Below are 20,927 nucleotides of genomic sequence, written 5' to 3'. Positions count from 1 at the left end.
AAAATCCATTCTGGGGGGATAATGCAATGCAAATTAGTAGTTCAATAAAGGTTAAACGAGTCTTTGCAAGCCCAACCAACCGTGATGCGAACAGCAGATAATTGCAGCTTTGAGGGGGAAAGAAAGGAAGGACTGAAAAAACCTTGACAATGAAGTTCAGAAAACAAAGAAAGGGAGAGAGTCGTAGGGACTGAACTTTCCACAAGAAAGCAAGTGCGGGTTTACGATGTGGCGTGAATCAACGCACCTGCGCACACCGCGCTGGCGACAGCGCTGTCTTCAGGGGCGTTTTGTCCCATTAAGACGCTGCCCCCTGCGTGCATAGAGCTGCTTCTCCCATCATTTCCCTCTGTAGGTTGCTGCCCTGGTGCACGATGTGTCCCAGGCGGAGGAAGAGTGGCATTTGGAGGCTGATCTACATTTTCTCTTATGCATTTTCAGGTTGATCTGCCTTCCAGTTAACCCCGTGCCATGTCTAATGCATCTCCCAGTAGAGCTTAACTACACTGGGCAGCATCGCAGGGTCCTCTGCCAACCAGTGGGAGCTTTGCCTGCAGCGGGGTTAAGTGTGGTCTGGTCACCTGGCCCAGGCTGTCCCGTATTTTTCAGCATAATAGGACCAGATCCTCGGCTACCGTTGACAGCCATGGTACGGATGTCAAGGGGTATGCGCGGCACGTGAAAGCGCCACTTTGTCAGTGGGCAGACAAGTTTTTGGGGGGTAAGTGTGATCTCTTTTATTTGACCAACTAAATGGTTGGAAAGATGGTTCTTCCTTGACTCCCAGCCACGTGCGCTAACCAACGGCACCCTATTGCCTTCGCAAGCTCAGTCAACAGCGCAAGCTCGAGGGGATGAAGTGTCATGGCAAATATCTACAGTTCGAATACAGGAGGTGGCAGAGGTGAATGCACAACGTGGGGATTTTCTTTTCCTTCCTTTTTTGCATTTCATAGCTCTCGTTCCCAGCACATGCTGTAATTTTAACCCCCCAGGGGCATAATGAATAGCGCTGCCCTTCATATTTCCATTAGAAATCTATCTTTGGAAAGCGAAACGCCCACGTCATTCCCCGTGGTAAGAGGAAATTGGGCTCCTGTGCCCTTCCCCCACACCCACTGAAACCCTCACCCTCTTATATTTTTTTCTCCAAAAATGGTTGAAATGTCTCGTCCTATGCCAGACAGTCACAGCTGGTATTTAGGGTTGTTTAGTGGCACTGCACTGGAGATTGAACCCATCTGCTAGCTATCTACTAAAGGCGCTTTGGACTCTCTTAGTAAAATGTCAAGTGTGCCATGGGAAAAGATTATTAGCATCAGTTAGGCTGAAAACAAGGAGTGTAATTTCTTTTCATTCTCATTCCACGCGGTGCCCATTTTAAACCACATATTATAAATAAGAAAAAGCAATGAGATGGACTTGAAAAAAACAGTTACTGCTCCTAAACTACCTACGGCTGTTGCCAGGAGTTTAAATTGCAAGAATTATATTTTTCCAGTCATTTCCGAGGAATAATTTCTAATATAGATGATGTTTTTATTGGCTGGGTTTCCTCTTTCTTTCCTTGCCTTGAAAAGAGAAATGTCTTGCGGGTGAATTTATTACATCTGAAAATGAAGTGCTCATTGCACTGAATGGGACCCCGCAAAGGGTAGGGGAGTTGTATGGGTAATAGCAGACAGTCCTCTCTACTGTGCAGCCGCTAGAGTTATAACCCGCTTGGATGAACTGGCCGGGGTTGGCTGCGTCGTCAGAAGTACCAGTTCAGCTTCCCTCGGTCCATTCACAAAGGCAGCTGCCAAGATCATCTTCTTTCCCCTTGCGCTCGCTCTCTCCGCGTTGGATTTTCCACTGACTCCCTCTTGGTCAGCACATTCAAGCTTTTTGCCCTCATGATCCAGGCTCTTCCACATTTCTACTCATCCAGTTTCTCACTGCCCCACCCTCTTCCCTTCCAGTATCCATCCTCTTCGCAAACGTTCAATCCACGCACAGCAAACACCTGCCGCAAACTGTCCCGTAATGTCCCCTCGTTAAAACTGGAACCAAAGGCTGCTGAAATGCATAGCAAGGCTCCCGGTTGAGGTCAGGGGGCCGAGTTCTTGTTGGCCAAGTGTCATTTGCAATGCTAACCAGAAAGGCTCTCACCATAAACACTGGGCCTTTTACTACTTATTGGGCATGTCTACACATTCATTAATGCCCCATAGTTACTGCGCATTCAGTTTAGTACTTAGATAACCGAGTGCTAAATCAATGTGCAGTAATTTGTGCCAGTAGTGCCAGCGCACACTTTTTTAGTGACGCTAACTGCACAGTAGCCTAGTGCTACTGCGCAGTAGTGTGTTAGCAGGGTTTTTGCCCGGCACACTACTGCACAGGGTTATTAGGCTACTGTGCAGTTAGTTTCTCACGTAGGCATGCCCATTAAAACCATGCCTAAACCTGAAGATACTGGCGGGCACTTGGGTAGCGCCAAGGACTCAGACTGAATAAACTGAGGGGGAGCTGGGTATGTATTTATTAGATTTGACCAAGGGATTTTACATATTCTACCCATAAATGCCCTGAATCTTTTCATTTACACGTAAAAGATGCAACTCTGCCTCCGCAGTTGGCAGAATTAGGATGACGGCCACCTCTTCCAACACGCTGGGCGCTGTACAAACACGATGTTGCCATGTTTCCATTGTTGCTAAATGGAAACACCTCTGCATACACCTTTTTCTTCCTTCCAGAAGGACCTGAAGGACTGTCCTGGCTTGAGAAGACCTTTTCTGGCTGCTGTATGATTTGACTCTGAGAGGTAAATCCAGCGAGGTGAAACGGACCTCGCAACCCAACATTACTAGCATAGCATGCCCAGGAGTTAACCCACATTGCAGTAGGAAATACAATCACCCTGCCCTCTGCCTTGCCCACGCTGACCAAGAAGAGAGGGATTATCACATGGAAAAGGTCCCCTGAGGTCCCCCTTCAGCTTTGTTTTTACATCATTCTGTTCATTTTTTTTGGATGAGGTGCCTGGCTCTGCATTTGGGAGGTGGGTGAATGTTCTTCCATGCTAAGCCCTAAAATCTCCCTGGATCAGAGGCTCTTGGTTGGACAAACATATATCTTCATTACTGCCATTGACTTCTGCTGCCCCCAAAAAATCAAGTCAAATAGGGAGTTATCACCATCCCTTTGCTGCTGACCCTGGCAAGAGGCTGAAAGACTAAAAGGGCCGAAGTCAAAAGTGGATGGGATTAATGGTCTTATAAACAGGCAGAGTCTGTGCTTATCTGCCCTGCAGAAATCGAGATACTTCTAAGAATACTAATACTACTTTGGCACTTCTTCAAGATGCTATTAACATTATAAGACCATCCTCAATGCTCATCTGGCCAAGCAATGCAACACGCAACAAGGATTTAACTCTGGATTTAATTGTACTTGCCATTTCCAAAAAAGCTCAGTGACTATCTATTCCCCACAGTCCAGAGAAAAATCAAAGCCACCACCATGGCATAGGACACCTTAAAAATCCCACTCCGAAGCCTCAGTATCACACTCTTAAAATAGCGCCAGGCGTCACAGAAATGGGCCGCACGCACAATGTCCAGACCTGGATCAGAGCTTCCTCAAAATGTGGAAGAACCTGGATACAAAGGCCTGAATTTAAGCAAACGCTTATGTGCATGCTTCAACTCCAATGACTTCAAGTTAAAGTTAAGCACGTAGCTAATTGCTCTGTTCAATCACCATCTATAGCACAGGTTGGCAACGTTTTTGGGCAGAGTCCCAAAGGCACCCACAACTTCAACTTGTAAGATGTTGGCATGGCAGGAGAGCCACGAAGGGCCTGATCCTTGTTGCAGCCATGTAGCCCTGGCCCCTTCCCTGCCATCTGCCCAGAGGCACGTGGGCCAAGCAAAAGTCATGAGTGCCACACTCTGGCGCCCGTGCTGGGGGGTGCCTACCCCTGATCTACAGTGTAACCTAATATGAAAAGCCGGTAGGAATTGGTTCATGAGTTCAGGAAAAAATAAGAAACAACTTGATCCTTTTACCCTACACCCAGACATGTCTTGAGGTTCAAGTAAGTTTGGAGAGTTTTGTTATCATCCACTTATGGTTTCAGGCCACTCTGCATCTCCCACTCCCAGTTCAAACAAGAAACAACAGTACTGAACACCCATAAGACCTTATAACCCCTGTACTGTTTATGGTCTGATCAAACAGCGGTGGGGGAAAAAAAAAAACTATGAATCCAAACCGTCTGATGTTCCTTCAGTCCCAGTGCACGTTTGCCTTTTTTTTTTTAAATAAAAAAATAAATCCAAGAAAACATAAAATCGTCAGAGCTGAATTTGTTGTTGTTTTAGGAAAGTCCAAAAAATGCAAGATCAGAGACAAACTTCAAAGCTTCCTGAGAGCAAACATCCATCTGCTCACTTGCATGTTCAACCCCGGTTTTGGAAGCAGAACAATTCAGTGGGAGTTTGTTTTGCTATCTGTCGATGTGCTGACATTATGGGCAATTCATTGAAGCAACATGTTCAATGAGAATCCATGGCACCATATATTCAGAAAGGCTTTCAGGAAAGGGGGGGGGAAGCACTTTCTGAAGGGAACCTGAGGATTTTCATACAAATCACACGGCTTCTCAAAACGAGGGGACTGCACATCAGAAATGGATGAAAGGCTTGTAAAATCTGCAGACCCTGGAAGGAACATTTGGTGGAGGGTCGGTACCAACAGGTAATGATCTGGACTCGTTGGTTGATCCTTCAAGATTGGATTTAGGAGACAAGCAGCTGACTCTACTCGATGACGGGCGTAGGGACCACCTGAACGTCCTCTGCTGGGTGGACCCCCGTTGCGGTTTGTACGCCAATGAACGCTCTTCAAGATTTCACTTGCAATATAGCCTGCTGTGTCACTCACCCCAAAACGAAGCACCGTTATATACATGGGAGAAAGTAAAATAAAAAAGAGCCTATCCAGAAAAAACAGGATCTTCCCTGGCCTGAATTGTTCCCCGTCTCCCTCTAAAAGCCAAAAGGAATGCTTTTATTTGCATTGTGCTAACAGTGTCTTGGGAATGTTATAGATGGGATGTTTTTATAGCCTGGGAAGACAGCCATGAAACTTTATCGGCCCAAACACAAAATTTACTCACCTGACCTTTACCAGCACTGATGAGAAGGATGAATGACATTTACCTGATGAGTAAAAAATATTGCTTGCCCTATACAAGCAGGAAAGGGGGGCGGTGCAAGCCTAACAACCCTTGTGCTCTGTGCCTGGGTGATTTTAGATCTTGGATTTCCCTTGCACTTGGAATATGGGTTCTCCAAGTCCTACACTGTGTGGAGGTATGTCCACACAGAGAAATGGAGATGCGATCTACTGTGTCCACTTTCCAACAGTCTAGCTAGGCTGGAAGGTGCAGCTAGCATGCACTAGCAAACGGAGTATGCCCGGAGGTAACCTGGAGAGTTTCTGCTTGGGTTGCTAGCACATGCCATAAAGCTCGTGCCACCACATCCTAACAAGGGTTATCTGGGCCACTAGCTGACAGCCAGCATGGGCCTGCAGTGCACCCACACCTTGATTTTGCTGCGCAGGTCTGGTTTAGTGGTGTCAATCACACAAGGAATAAGACATCGGCTTGCCTTATTAAAACCTTGGAGGACCCACAGAGTGGATTTGGCATGTCCCTCCAGCATGGCTTTTTAGTGCCAACTGCCTCCAGAAAGAAACAGGGTGGGTAGAGCTATGGTCTCCAACTCAAAGAAGAAGGTGACGGGCATGGAGTAGAAAACTGCTGTCTTAAAGTGACTTGCATCATAGCACGGGAGGGGTGAGGCCTCACAACCCAGTAGTTTCAGTGCTAACTGTGTTGGCCAACACATGCAGAAAGGGCAGAAGTTTGGGGGTCTATGTAAATTAAAGTAAACCCTCCAGCACAGGGGATTTCTGTGCTCACCAGCTAGCAATTGATACTCCAACTCTGAAAGGGGTCTCAGCATGCCAGCCAGAATACACTGAGTTATTAGAGCAGTGCTGGCCAGACATACAACACTGGTCTCGAGACAACGGGACCGGGGTCCACCGTGCTGCACGGCAGCTTTTCTTGCACGGATGTGGCCACCCGATGAGATCAGAGTCAATGCAGCACATGTCTTCTTGCAAAAGCCAATTTCTTTTGCCTTTAACAAAAGTCATGCCCAAGCTCACTCAGATCATCCCTAGCCTCCTAGATACCACCTAGAAGTATTGGCAATGCCAGCTGTATCCTCAATAACATTTCAGTCTCACCTCAAGACATCCTCAAGGTACCAACCATGCCAATGCCATTAAGAACAAGACATTCCTGGGTCATCCTTGATAAAGCTTCGGACATTTTACACACTAGTGACACAACGTGCTAGAGAGTCAATGGGAGTTATAGCTGATTATGTTCTCAGAGGCGCATGATCTAAACCACAAATGCAGTTGTGCCCACCCTACGGGGAAAAGAAGGGTTTTTACTTACTTGGGACCCTGTTAATGGCTCGTAAAGGCCTGAGTACCCGGACGGTTCGGATGGCGGATAAGCTTACATTGTGTCCATCCAGCGAATATTCCAACATGCTGAGGGAGAAATAGAAAAGAAATCAGGATGGGGAGGGTCATTTTCTACACCTTAAAATGTTTTGGGAAGCCTGAGAGTAGACGCACCCAGTAAGTGGCTATTACAGTGGTTCACCTAGTGCAGGAGAAGATAATGGACTTTGGGCCACTGGGTGTACTAGGATAAGCAGCAGACAGATGACACTTGATAGGTTTACTCCCGATTCATTTGGTGTAATTCTGCACTGGATTACATCACTGTACCTCCGCTCTTTCTGGGTTCGTGTATTTTTAAGCAGCTGTAGATGGCTGTTGGAAATCTGACTTGCTGCAGCATGGGAGGAAGACACCTGGCTGATGCTGTGATTTACGTGTTGGGTGTATTAACCTCTAGTGGTGGTAGGTTTATGGCTGAAACATCAACTTATAACTTTCTGGTGGCTGTGGGTGAGCCCACAGCACAGTCCAGGGATGCAACTGCAACATTCGTGGACATATCCACACTAGCTTAATCTAGTGGGTGTGGGTACCAAGACGAGGTGACATGGAGTTGAGCTGTTCAGCATCCCAAGGGGATGGTACTGATGCCCGGGCTGCAGCACTTAAAGCTAGCAATGCTAGGCCAACAAAGCTGCATTGCACACTGCAGCATCCAACATCCCCCACAGCACTGATGGAAACCATTGGAGGAGAGGAAGTTACAGAAGGAGGGGAAGGGGATTTAGTTCATCTCCTGGCAAGTCCAAAACTCTTCACTATATTTTTTAGTACTTTGCCATGTTCCAAGCAATGGAAACTTCCCCCATTTCCCTTGGGAGATGATCCCACAACTCTATCCAGGTCACAGGCAATAAGTTTTTTTCTGATGCGGTGCTTCCTGGTATCGCACATGGGCATTTTCATGCCAGACTGACTTTTGGTCCATGACAAAAATGCAAACAGCAGATCTGATGAATGGCATTAAGGTGGTTGGAGCTGCATTTTACTATCAAACAGAGGGAACATTTTCTTTTTTCATGCTCTGCCGCCATTTCCCATAAACATTTTACTCCTGGACCGAGAAAGACGTCAAAGTTTAGTCAGTTTGCTTGGTCTTTTATAGCAACAAGTGGTAAATGTGTGTCCTGTTGCTTTTTTAATGGGGTTATGGCTAGTTAGCTTGGTTGTAATTACAGTTTATAGAGTTTGACTGCAGGGAAGTGCTTGTAAATGTGTCACAAATCTTTCACCACTCGTGTTCCAGTAACGTAACAACATCGGCAGCACCATTGGGACCTGGGTTTTGGTCCCTGCATCAAATCTTTTTTTTTTGTAATAAATACATAGATACATAAAAAACCCAGGAGTGGGAAGGAAGACAGTTTGACAAAAGCAAGCATCAATAGGCATGTTCTCATCCAATATTTTAAAGTCCCAGATTCCATTTTTCACTTTAAACTGTTAAGGACTTAAACCCTGAGACAGCACCTAACAACCAGATAGGACAAGTCCAAACACTGGCTAGACTCAAGAGCCCAGACCTGACCCCTGGAAGCAGTTTCTCCTCATTCAATGGGTCTCACTAACTACCAGGTCTTTATGTATGTTATACGGACCTATTTTCCATTGCATTTTGATTTCAGGAGAATGCAATGCTCAAGCACGCACAGGGGCAAATCCTTGGCTAGAGCATATCAGTGCAGTGGCACTGACTCCCATGGAGACGCGCCGATTTATACTGAGGATAAAGTGTTAAAATATTGGACTTTCTGTAGTCTTGAGGTACAGTGCATGAACAGAGAGGCAATTTCTGTTTAAAGCATCGCATTTTCTGACAATACCATCTTTGTACACAAATTAACCCAAAGCTTCTAATTGGTGTTTTTATGTTAGCACAAATGTAGGGAGGCCTAGGTCATATTTTGCAACAAGGATAGCCTGATAAGCTAAAATACACTGGGAACCTCTCTACTGGAGCATCTAGATGGGAAGAAAAGTGTGCCAAGACAGAGGTGGTGCTAATGATTGGAGTCCCAAGAATACGCTGCACCAGCGGTTAAAGTGAAATTGTGATTACGATCTCACAGGAGCATGGGATAACCCATATCTTTGAGAGTGTCTGCCCACATTTAAAAACACCTGCATTTTTCTCGGTGCCCCCGGAGCATTGATTTTGCATGATTGGAATAAGCTGAGTTTTACCCCAACAAGCATCCTGGAGAAAACACAGAACATTTATGCAGGGAAGATGCACTTTCAAACTTTTGGGCTGGGTGAGACCTGGCTAGACAAAGTTGGGGATGGTCGTGCTTTGAGTAGGGGTGGGTCTGGATCAGCGGTTCTCAACCTTTCGCACCTGACGTCCCACCAACCGGTTTGTCAAAAAACCTCGGTCCCACCATGATAAAAACAAACCCCCACTTTTTCCAAGAAGCATAAGTGTACATGCATTTTAGTTTTATATTAATCAGTAATGGACATTTGCAAATGAGTTGAAGTCCCACCTACAAGACCTTCATGTCCCACCAGTGGGATGCGTCCCACTGGTTGAGAAACACCGGTCTAGATGACCCGTTGAGGTCCCTTTTCCAACCCAATTTTTCCTATGATTCTATGAAGGCTGAAAATGTCGCACACCGGGCAGTCTCTGTGCATACTGCCAGACTGAAGTCCATCTGAGAAGCTGCAATACACCTGGGATTTCTCTTCTACTTTCTCCATCCTGACAAAGGTCCAGGGGAGGTATTACGTCCGTCTCTACAGCAAGAGGACGCATGACGTTGCTTTGAAAGCTTCTTTTGGAGCCTCCCCCGTTTCAGACAGTTGGTTTTCCATTACCTCTGTGTGAAGCTGTTGCTGGGATAACTCTATTGCACCCAAGATGAATATGTCCCTTCAGCTTTAATTGAGCAATTTGGGGCTTTTAAGCATTTCTTGTTATTTTTAATAACAACCAACTTGTACAAATGTTTTTTTTTGCCCAAGTAGTTAATATTATAAGTCTTTACAACCTTAACTCTACCTCAAAACTTTGCAGCTAGGAGCTGAATTTAGTGTGATGGATAGCTTTGAAACTCAGCACGGGGTGAACGCAGTTTCTGAAACTAACTGGGATTCATTAAGCGACTGTAATGCAGATATAAGGGAAGCAGTCCTGAGCCCAACCAAGGACCACACAGTGGGAAATTTATAGCAAATACCAGCTCACACCTGCTAGTTACATTGAGTAGGCCTGTAGCCAGCACCAGGTGCCTGCTTTTAAACACGCCGAACAGGAATAGACGAACCATTGTTTAAAAGTCACTGAAATTAATAGCACTACATCCTGAATCTGTTCCCTGGCTTTGTCCCAAGGAGGCACGCTTGCAATTAATCAAGTGGCTGACTCAGTAGATTCTCCTGTAACTGGATACAGGTTTTTAAACTACTAATAGGACATAAAAGCAGTCAGGAAATGCTGCGCTGAGACCTGGCTGTGCATGCCAGGAAACTGCATGCATGTATTAGGGTCTTAAATGGGCCAAGTCTTAGCACTCTTGCAGAGCTGTTCCTCTGCCGCTATTCAGCAGCTTGCCTTGGATTTCAACAGGCCCCCAGCGGAGAACAAACAAGGATCTCTGGGCCTGCCCTCATAAGAAGCATGAATGAATATTATACTTTGCATTTCTTCAGGACTGTCATTTTAGGGTCTTTTTAGGGGTGGATCCAAAGCCCGGTGAAGGCAAGGGGAACAACTTGTGTAACTACACCAGGTGTTGGATCATTTCTTCTTTATACCGTGAAGCCATCCCCAACCCGCACCATAACATCTGATCCAGAGGTGTCTTTGAGGACGAACACCTTTGGGCTTCCCTTAATCCTCCTTTTCACACGTGTCTCATGTGTCCATCTTTGGAAAGCCCAAACACTTCCAGCTCCAGTTTGCAGGTTGTGGAGGATGGGATACATGTGGCTTTCAGCAATTCTTCTACACTCGTCCTTTGAACCATCTGGGGGGATCTGACCCCAGCTGACTTCCTGCCCCTTGAGCAGGGGGCTGGAGCCGATGGTCTTGCGAGGTCCCTTCCAGCCCTAATCTATTAAATCTGCATATAAAATGCAAGTATTGGATGGTCAGGGGTAATCAGACACTCTAACATCACCTCCAGTCGCATAAAGGGGCTTTAAAGGGAGTGAGGACACCAACCCTGCTCTTCGCCCTTAATGCTAGGGGTGAGCTGGGACCGCTGCAAGTCTACTGCACTGCCTGTTTTTTTGCTCCCTTAGGCCAGTCATGGAAAGAGCAATGGAAATTAAATTAGCCTCTGGGCTGCTCTAAACTTACATTGGTGACTGGGTGGATTTTGTACAACCTGGGGGTAACAGGGATTGCAAAGTTGGCTTCAAGCTTCCTTTGGACTCCGTCTTGACCTGCGCTGTACGTACAGGAGCAAAGTGACTGAGAATCAGGACAAGCCAGCCCATAAACCTTGAAGTCAAGTTTCCACTTAGAGTGAAAGGAGGGTCATTCTAGCTGGCTTTGCCTTCCTGAACGGCTACGTTTCAGCCGCTGTCCCAGCGAATGAGGGGCTTTGGGAGCACAATTCAAGGCCAAATCCAAGTCTGAATTTGAACCCACACCCAACCTGCTCTGGAGTGTGCTAGAGGCAGAGGCCTCAAGAAGGACCACGAGGTTGACTCGGCAACTGCTTCACGGCTGCAACGCTGAGTGTGACGCGCTCTCGGGAGTCCCCCATCGGGGACATGACACACATGGACCCTTTGACTCGAAAGGCTCGGTTTGAGGAAGGGCAGGCTCTGGTCCGAGCCGAACTGCGGGCTCTCGGGCTCGTCTCATCCCTTTGACTTCCCCTCATTCGTTTGCTGGTTCTTTGCTGGGGAGTGAGGGGGGGAATTCGTCCTGCTGCCCGCCAGAAGCTGAATAGACAGGACAGACACCGCGCTGCTCTGCCTCGGGGCGACTGGTTTGCGGAAAAGACTTGTGCTGAGGCCGTCGACAAATGCAGCGAAATAAATGCATTCATTCACTTGTGCTCCCTTCATTTATGCTTCTCTGTTTGGTGTCCCCCCCACTCTCCTGCAGACTGCATGGCAGAGCCCGATGTTCCCTCGGGAGCCACGGTTGCCCCCGATTTGGCGCCGGCAGGCTTTCTCCAGCGCAGCGGTGCCGCTGGCTGCAATCCCCCCAGCTCTGCTCCCGGCAAGGCATAAGCAGCAACTGCATTCAGCAGAGAAGGCAGGAAAGGACACATGAGCTTGTCATCCCCTGGCACGTGGTCGGCGGCAGCTGGAAACCCGGCAGCAGCACAGCTCAGGGCTTTTGCATCTCCTCTTCCTTTCGTTCTCGCTGCGCTTGCCTCCAGTTATCCCTCACTTGGTGGCTGGCATGTTCCCTTCACTGTCCCCATCACCCCTGCTTTCAAAATGTCTGTCCTTTCCTCCCCTGTTTTAGTCCTGCTGTGGCTGGCGTCTTTCCCTAACCTAGCTCTGTTAGGCCATTCACCACGATTCACACAAGAGGTGTCAGAAATGCATGAGATGAGGACAGCCTGCACAGCCCGATGGGGAACAGGCCTTGAAAGGCAAAAGGCGTTCAACTACTGAGCATCAGCGGGGAAAATGGGACCTTGCTCCTTCACATGGGTATGTGCTGCTCTTCAGTACAGGTGCGTGCTCAGATACTACCCTGAGAAGCTCCAGCTCCTTCTAATCGCCTTCGCCAAGAAAAGCTGCTACTCTCTTGGTCTGCAGAGATGAAATGAAAGGCGTCTGACGCAGTTTGCACGAAATGGGACCCTCTCCAGCGAACAGCTACATGAGCACCCCGTCTGAACCGAACCCTCTTGGGGGGTGGCAGGTCGACGGTGTGGATTGTATTTTTGGTTGCATGGGAAATGTTTTCAGCCTACCCCTGGATCAGAGGAAAGGACACAAGTGGCACTGGTGGATGTATTTCTCAGGCAGGCAGAGCACAAGAGCGCACTCGCTGCTGGACCAGTCTTCAGGCACAGCCCTGGTTATTTTCCAAATTTCCTTACCCTTGGCTTTCTTCGATAACCCTGCGAATGACACAAACCAGCCCGACCCGGACAGACAGAACGGCGGGCCAGGCCCATCTATCACCGGCTTGCATGCTTATGGGAAAGGCCCCGTAATCGCTCAATAGCTTCCAGCTCCGCTCGCTGAAGAAAACAACCCACTTGTTATACTAGCATCCTGGCTGCTAACGGTGCGGCCACCCCGGGGACCGCAGAAATACCCTTCCAAAATACTTCGTCATTCAAGTCGACCTCAAATTCTCTCCTTCCTGAAGGTGACAAGCCAGGCGAGGCGGACAAAGCGACAGAGGGACAAGGCAATGGAGGTGCTAAGAGCCGCTTGCTACCTCTCCAGGTAATCCATCCTTGCGCCACTCGAATAGTGGCGCTGCTCCGATTGCTCCCGTGATGGTCTTTGAGCCCCTTCCCAATGCCAATGCGATGCCAAACCGGCACGTCTACCCAGCGTGAGATGGGCTGGTGTCGCTCTCATGCTACAGAGGCTCTCACCGGGAACAAATATGGGTCAGCACCACCGGGGATGGATCCAGACCAAGCACTTCTTGGCTTGGTGGGGCACAGCGGTACCTTTCGACAGGAAGGGAGAGTTGTGGGGGGAGCAAAGCAAGCTAATCGCATTTTTTTCCAACCAAGGCTTGGCTCAGGATGCTTCATGGTGTATTCAACCCAGGAAGTCCTTGCCTAACTGCACATCCCGACAAACAAAGCAAAGCAAAACCAACTCAACAAGAAGTCAGGAATTGAGGTTGGCTATCGCCAATGTAAGGGGAAATACACTACAAGAACACCATAATTAACCCCCAAAACAGGCATTTCTCAACCCAGGAAATTCAGCAGTAAACTTGTTCTCACCAGCTCACCTATTCCTAAGCATCTACCATGCAGGTTAAACTGCTTTGGAGCAGGCTTCTCCCAGTGTTTGCATCTATTCCTTTAGCCAGAAAACATTTCAGACAGGTTAAACTTTTAGCTTGCTCACGGCTTTCCTGCAGGCTGTCAAGGATCCCATGTCTCCTGAGCCCAGATAATCCAGAGGTATTTCTGGGAATGAATTACCCCTCTCTCCAAAGAGTTCCTAGGGGAATAAGCAGCTGCTGGGTGAGGTGCACTTTGCAATTTGAGGAGCAGTGGACAGGGTAGCGCCCTGCCCTTCCCCAGAATATAACAATTGCCATTTACTGGGTCAGACCCTAACTCTGATCCAGTCTCCTATTTTGCACCATTTTGCACCGTCTCCTACACTGCACGGTGGCAGAGAACGGATGCTGAAAGGGGCAGTAAACTGGGTATGACAAGGTATCCAGGTTGTAGCCATATTGGTCTAGAGGCAAAAGAAATCAGAACTTGTAGAGGTGATATATTTTCTTAGAGTTTTGCAAAAAAATTCTTGCAAAAAAATTTCTTAATTTTTTTTTTTTGGTGGAAAAAATCTAATGAAAAAGGTCACCTCTACCACGAGTTCTGATTCCTGGGTATGACGAGGCTTTTTCCCCCACTGCTCCTCTTTCCCTTGCAGCCTCCAGCATTTAAGGCCCAGGAAATTCAGATGCAGAGGCTGTGCCCCGCCTCCCATGCTCAATAGCTCCTGATACCCCTTTCCTTCACTTCCCTCATCCTGGGCTGGATTTTCCTTGCTCAGCCAAATTTTGCCTTCTCCGCTAACTCCAAGAAAGTGGCTGAGGCCTTCTGGCTACATGGCAGCGCCGTGGTTTTCGTGAGACATTATCCAGTGGAAAATCTCATGCATTTATTTCAATCCCCACCCATGATATCTTAGATTACTAACGATGACAACGCTCATAAGGGTCTAATGCTCTCTTCTCTCATTCTCACTCTTGTTTCCCCAGACACAGCAATCGGCATAAAGCAAAGTCAGTTTTCTTTGTGTTTGTAGTCATTTTTTTTTCACATCAATTTTACTTTCGGGTGCTAAAATACCACCACCTGGTTGCCACATTCAGCACCACAACTGCAAGGGATACAGCAGGGGCCGAGTCCACGGTCACTGGAAGTCAATGGGAGTTTTGCCATCAAGGTCAACAGGAGCCGAACTGAACTCGATGGCATCCTGGAGATCCCTTGCCGAGAAGACGGCCTTAACGGTGACCTCTGGGGACCTGCTGGCTCTCACCGCGCTCAGATCAGATGGGGCTGTGACCAAGCTGGCAACAGGATCACCACACAAGGGACTTCACCGCTTTTACAAAGTCATGCAGGTTCACATCACAGGTTGCAGGGGGCTTGGACAAGCATCTCAGGTACAGAAATACCCTGAGTGTTTACACCCCCTCCGACATGACCGTCCACATTTTCAGAAACTCTCTGTTTAGGGTTTGCAAGAGGAGAGGGGGAATCAGGCACTCTCATACACCTTGCCCCACGGTTCAGCAAATAGCTTGACTCCAAATATCCTAGGGAGGGCAAGGGCAAGCCGAGTGCAAGAAGCTCGGGGAGATTTCCTGAAGCAAAGAAGGACCCCGTTCTCTCCCGCCCCCCATCCCCGAGCCCCTGTCTCCAACCCTAGGTCAGGCGGGCGTGATAAACAGCAGCTTCCTCTTTCACATTTTGCAGGTGTGTTTGCAAAATCCATTACGGCTGAGCTCAGTGTTTTACCATCTCTGAGATCAGGTTTTACAAGCTTTTCTTTGGCTCTAGCTCGGGCAGGTTCCTGAAGAAACTACCAAAAGCAGCCGCGGTGCATGTGCATGGGGTTCATTTAAAATGTTGGCTACTGACCCAGCCATTACGATGAAGAAGTCCAGGCGATTCCACGTATCTCCCAGGTAACACTTCTGCCCGAAGATCCCCAAGGCTACCATCTTGATGACCATCTCCACAGCAAAGAAGGCAAAGATGAAGTGGTCAAATGCCTGGGTCATAAAAAAAAGAGAGGAAAACAGTTAGTTCTAGGGGGCTTCTCCCTTAGTGGGGAATAGCAAAGCGAGGGAAGTGGTTATTTCTGCTGTGTGGATGCTGTGTATGAACATCGGAGAGGAAGGAAGCAGGGTGCACTGAGCACCGAAGCGCTAGTCATTGCCTTGAAATGCAAAAAAAAAAAATAAGCAGGCTACCTGCTGAGTGCTGATGAACACAGCCAGGATTTTTATTGGGCCACAATACGCAATTTCTGTTAATCAACTGACAAAGACATGGGGGCAGAAATACGTTAGAGCTGCTGAGAGGTGAAAGCTTGGCAAATTGTCATATTAATGAGCTACAGTCCTTGGGGTCCTGGCAAACTGTCAGCACGGTACCCTGAATTCATTGCAAAGCCCAGGCACCCTGTGCATACAGAGGGTGCAACATGGGCAAGGAGTAGCAGGGATACAGGTAACACAGGCTGGAAGTAGGGAACAGCCGGTACGATTCTTTTATTGTAAGCGCGGATGCCATTTACGGTCCATGTACAAGCACCCTTTGATGTAGATCAAGGTTTTGCTTTTAAGTGAAGTTAGTCCTGGTAAAATAGGGGAAAAGGTGGAGGCAGGAAGCTGCAGGGCATGTTACACCAGCACTGTCCATGGGCAGGCTCAGCCTTTAACGGGAGGGACCAAAACGGCAGGTCAGTGGGTCACTGCCATTCGACCCTGGGCTCCTCTCTCCGTCGTTACCAACACACGCGGTACGTACTGAGACCCGCGGCTGGCAGAAATGAGCACGGCTTCACTTCCAGATTGAGCCTGACTGCTCTCACACAAAAATATTAACTATTTTGACATATGCTGAAACGGGTGAATGCCTAGATGCTGCATCGGGTTGCCCCATACATTATTAAACAGACCGAGGATGCAAAGATGGGTTTTTGTTGTTGTTTTTTTAAAATCATATGGAAAGGTTGGGGGTTTTTTTGCGTTTTGAAAAGCCTCTTCGTGGAAGTTACAGCCGCTTTCTTGGTCTAGACACATTTTCTCCACACGATCTTCCATCCAAACTGCTCTCTTAATGATCATTATAGTCGGCAGAGCCTCCTACATTGCGCCTCTGGTTCTTTCATTTTGAAGCCTGAATGGATTATTGCCAAACTTAATAGAAAGCAGGTGGCTGTGACTTGACTTCTTTTCCTGTAGCTCTTGTGAGAGTGTAGGTGTGCGTATGTGCACTTGTGTGAGATCTAGCTAGTCTACCTGTGCTCTGACCTAGCAATATCCTCCTTTTATAAAGACAAACCAAAGCTGGTCCAGCAGTCTCGGGTCATTTGACGCCTGACATCTGAGCATCTCTGCAAGGGAGTTTGGGTTTTTCTACATCATGTTTTGGCTTCCATTCCCCCTGCAAGCTGGACCCAGGAGTGGGGAAAAGGTTGTCTGACTATAACTTTTGCCCTTTTTTCTTTCTGCAAATCATTCACAAGTGCACTCTGACTTTTACAAATACATCTCATACTTTGCCACCCTCCAGCTGGGAATGCAACCCATATTCTGGGGGCACGTCCCCTGCGAACTGTTCAGGGACCGACGAGGCCCGTGAGAACCACATGCTATGGTTTTCTACTGCAGGGTGTGGATGAAATGTTATGGAAAAATGGACAACAAATAGCAAATAATCAGTGACAAAAACTCTTAGTCATAGTTTCATAGTTTCTAGGGTTGGAAGGGACCTGAGTAGATCATCTAGTCCAACCCCCTGCCATGGCAGGAAGAGTACTGGGGTCAAACCAACAAGAAGAGTTGGTTTCCATGCAGACGTGGGTATTTCTGAGAAAAATAGATGAGGATGCAAAGATGGTCCACTTGTATGTATACTTCCCAGTGGAAGAACGTGGTTGGACCAGGGAGAAACCTTCAGAGCACAGAGGGGGCCGCTATCTGATGGGGCCCACAAAGGTTTGCACCATCCTCCCAGCTCTGTTTCATGGCTCACTCCATAACAGATCTCTTGTGGCTTCTCTCTTAGTCTGGTCCACATAGATCTGCCCGTAACTTCCCAGAGCTTGAGGCAGCATGCCGACAAAGTCCTTGCCTGGTGCCTTTGCAGATCCATCCTTGACCAGTCTCATGGTGCATGGGTTGGATGACTTGCAAAGGGGCTCAATGGCCTTTTCTTTACCATTAAAGGGTCTTAAGGGTACTAGAGCAGCGGGGCTATTAAAGAACTTACCTGGCCCCAGGACATTACACTGATGAACACCAATGACCGTTACATCAGGTAACGCAAGACACCAGGAAGCCTGAGCTTCTCCACAGTTTGTTTTTTTTGGAGTCTAGAAAATTAATTCTTGTTGGAAACCCAGCTGGGGCCACACACAGGCAGCTTCGAGATGGCCAGTCCTGTGGCATACATCAGATATGTGATTGCCAGGGCTCTTCAGGGACTCATAGGACCAGTTAAATTGCTGCCTCCATGAGCTCTGAGATGTTATTAAGACTCCATCATAAGGTTTAGTGAGCTCTGGGTTTAAGCTGAGTCCCTGGCAGGCAATAAGCCATGGCATATAACAAACGAGCCACTTGGATTTAGCTGGTAGACTTGGCTGAGGAATAAAGCAGACACAAAGGGTGAATTATCTCCCACCTCCAGAGAGAGGGAATGGGATGAAGCAACACCATCAACCCCTTTGATGCCGGCCACGCAACCATCAGAGCTGGGTTGTAGTTGGCAGGACTGCATGCAAAATTGGCACCTTCACGTGCCATTATCAGTCCCTCAAATTATCCATTCCTCCACTGGATAATACATTCCCTTGATACATTCAGAGCATATTATGGCTCTTCATAGATTCTGGTCAGATTCTTAGTTGGCTCCCAAATGAATAGCTATGCTAAAACACTCCCTGTACTGCATGTGCTGATGCTATGCAAGACATTTGCCAAAGGGCAGAAGGATACTGGTCTTACCTCCAGGATAGTGCACCGCTCGGACTTGCACTTCACATCTTCGCAGGGCTGGAACATGCCCAACGTGACGCAGTTCAGAAGGATGACCAGCATGCTGACGTGCTCGAACCAGGTGAACACAGTAAGTTAAGGAGGACGTGCACTTCATCAAGGACTCACAAAGACAAATCTAAGCAGAAACATGGCCGTACTTACACGTGAAAGAAGCTGTATGTCCCCTTCTCAACAAGAACAAAAATCCACCCCCATGGCAGCTCAGAAGTGCTAAAATCTGAACTTGAAGTTTCCAGGAAAGGGTCTTGGCAAGGGGAACTCCTGCTGAGATGCACGCGCTTTCATTTTAGACCAGAAAGGAAGGTACAACATGACCAGCTGGGATCTTTTACATTCAGAGTCATAGGGTCATAGAAAACGAGGGTTGGACGGGATCTCAGGAGGTCACACCTAGTACATCCCCTTGCTCAAAGCAGGAGCAGCCCCAGCTAGATCATCCCAGCCAAGGCTTTGTCTAGGCAGGTTCCTACATCTTGTCATCAGCACCTATCTTTTACACGGGTGCAAGAGCAGCCACGGGGCACCATCATCTTTTGTCCTTCCATAGCGGCAGGCGTCTCTGAAGCTCCAGGTTTCTTACCAGCTGATATCATCCCTTCATTCAAATGAGAGACAGTCACTCCTTGGCTACCAAGATAGGTGATCTGAGACAGGCAGAGTTTAACCAACTTAAAAGACAAGAGGTTTGCACTTTTATAGACTAACCAAAGTAGATACACCTACACACACACCTCACAAGCTGAAGTTCACTTTGTCGTATGCACCTGCTACCTTCAGCTACTTTGGTTATTCTACAAGGTACAAATCTATCCTGCCTTCTACTTAACTTCACCATCATGTGGCTAACGAGGTCTCTCTTTAACCAACTTGGCTACGGTCACGTCACAAGCCCATAAACAGTCTGGATCTGAACACAGAAGTCCTGATTCCTTTCTTCTTGATCCAACCAGTAAGCCAGATAATACATTACTTGCTGCTTTCCTTACACTTGGGCATACCCAAGACTTGTGGTTAGATTTACAAGTCAGCAGCAAAGTGTTAGAAGAGACATGGTACCAGATAAGGATACAGAATATAAGTCATAGGGTGACAAAGGCCGAATGAGGGCTAGACTATACCAATGGGGCCTTCCAGGCTCTATTTCTGACTCAGGGCAGGCTCAGCTCTTCCTAAGAAGCTATCAAGTCTATTTTCCCCCCACAAACACCTGATTCACAGCTGAAAACAAATGGGACAGTTCTTGGTTACAGAAATCCACTGTGGCTGAACTAACCATTACAACAATACCATAAAGCCAACCATAAAGTCTCACCTAGAGTACTTCAGCCTACATCAAGAATAGCTCCAGCGTCTTTGCTGATGTAACATCAGAGTCCTATATCTGTAAAGGACCAGTAGATTTACGCCTAAAGGATTTGGCTGCTTCTGTTGGGATGATCCAGTTAAAAAAAAAACAAAACTTCTGGATTTGGGAGAGGGGATTCTTGCATTTCCCACATGAAGTGTGAAAGAGCCAATTAAAGGGAGGACAAATGTGTGCGTGCAAGCATGGACGTGGGCATCAGCAAGGGAATCTGGAACAGTTAGGAAGACTTCCTCATTCATAATAATGCGCTGCTTCTATATTAAGGAAGCCCAAGCAGAAAAGAGCCATATTTGCGCTCAATAGCTCCAGCAAAATTATCCCCTTGTGCCTTGCCTTAATTGTTATTATGCAGTAGGTGGCTTGTTCATTATGCAACGTCCCTACTTAATGCTGTCCCCCGCAGCAGGCCCGCTCTGTGTTTGCAAGAGCTGCCTGGATAATAAACCCACTGTTTACGTTCTGGAAGATCACCCATGAAAACCACCGAATGCAAACAAGAGCCTGGGTTATTATCAGGGCCTCCATCTCTGGGGAAACGGCTCAACGGCTCATCACGGTGGCCCCCGAGCCTTTATTTATGCCATGCGTGTTTGTGCCCTGTTGTAACTGTCCTCCAAGACGTTGTTTTTGCAAAGACTCCCGGGGCCTGCCGGCAATCCGAGCCGCGAGGGGGGCGGTGCGGACATGCATCCAGCAGGATGTCAGCCACACGCCACCCGGGAAGCAGCTGGGATTTCACTGCCATCCAGGCTGTTTAATCAGACCCAGCCACATTCCATCTCTAATGGCCGGCGGCCTGCCTAAAAGCCACAGAGCAAAGAGAGCAAATGCAAGAGCACGTCAGGAAGCAAAGGGAACCTGGCTTCCATTAAGGGCATGTAAAAGCTCGCTGTGACAAAGCCCAGCCGTAGACAACCTCCCAGGCTAGACTGAGGCTGGAGTGAACCCGTCATGGAGAGCACTAGCACTAGGATCACATCAAGGACTTCAACTGAGCTGCGATAGTCTGTACAAGCCGATGCTCTGATTCCA

At 47.8% G+C, this 20,927-nt stretch overlaps 1 protein-coding gene across 1 annotated transcript in view; it reads right to left on the bottom strand.

The window, feature by feature from the left end:
• CACNA1H (calcium voltage-gated channel subunit alpha1 H) overlaps nt 1-20,927 on the bottom strand; it is a 398,447-nt gene that overhangs the window by 167,462 nt on the left and 210,058 nt on the right. The window contains exons 2-4 of the mRNA XM_019542139.1: nt 18,476-18,587; nt 15,378-15,511; nt 6,527-6,624 (exon numbers count right to left, since the gene is read on the bottom strand). Of these exons, the coding sequence (XP_019397684.1) occupies nt 6,527-6,624; nt 15,378-15,511; nt 18,476-18,587 (344 nt within the window). The remainder of the gene's footprint in view (nt 1-6,526; nt 6,625-15,377; nt 15,512-18,475; nt 18,588-20,927) is intronic.

The sequence above is a fragment of the Crocodylus porosus genome, unplaced genomic scaffold, assembly GCF_001723895.1.
Source record: "Crocodylus porosus isolate Cpor-Errol unplaced genomic scaffold, CroPor_comp1, whole genome shotgun sequence".
NCBI classification, from domain to species: Eukaryota; Metazoa; Chordata; order Crocodylia; family Crocodylidae; genus Crocodylus; species Crocodylus porosus.
The sequence above is the reverse complement of the archived record's forward strand: the minus strand, read 5'-3'. Positions and strand labels throughout refer to the sequence as shown.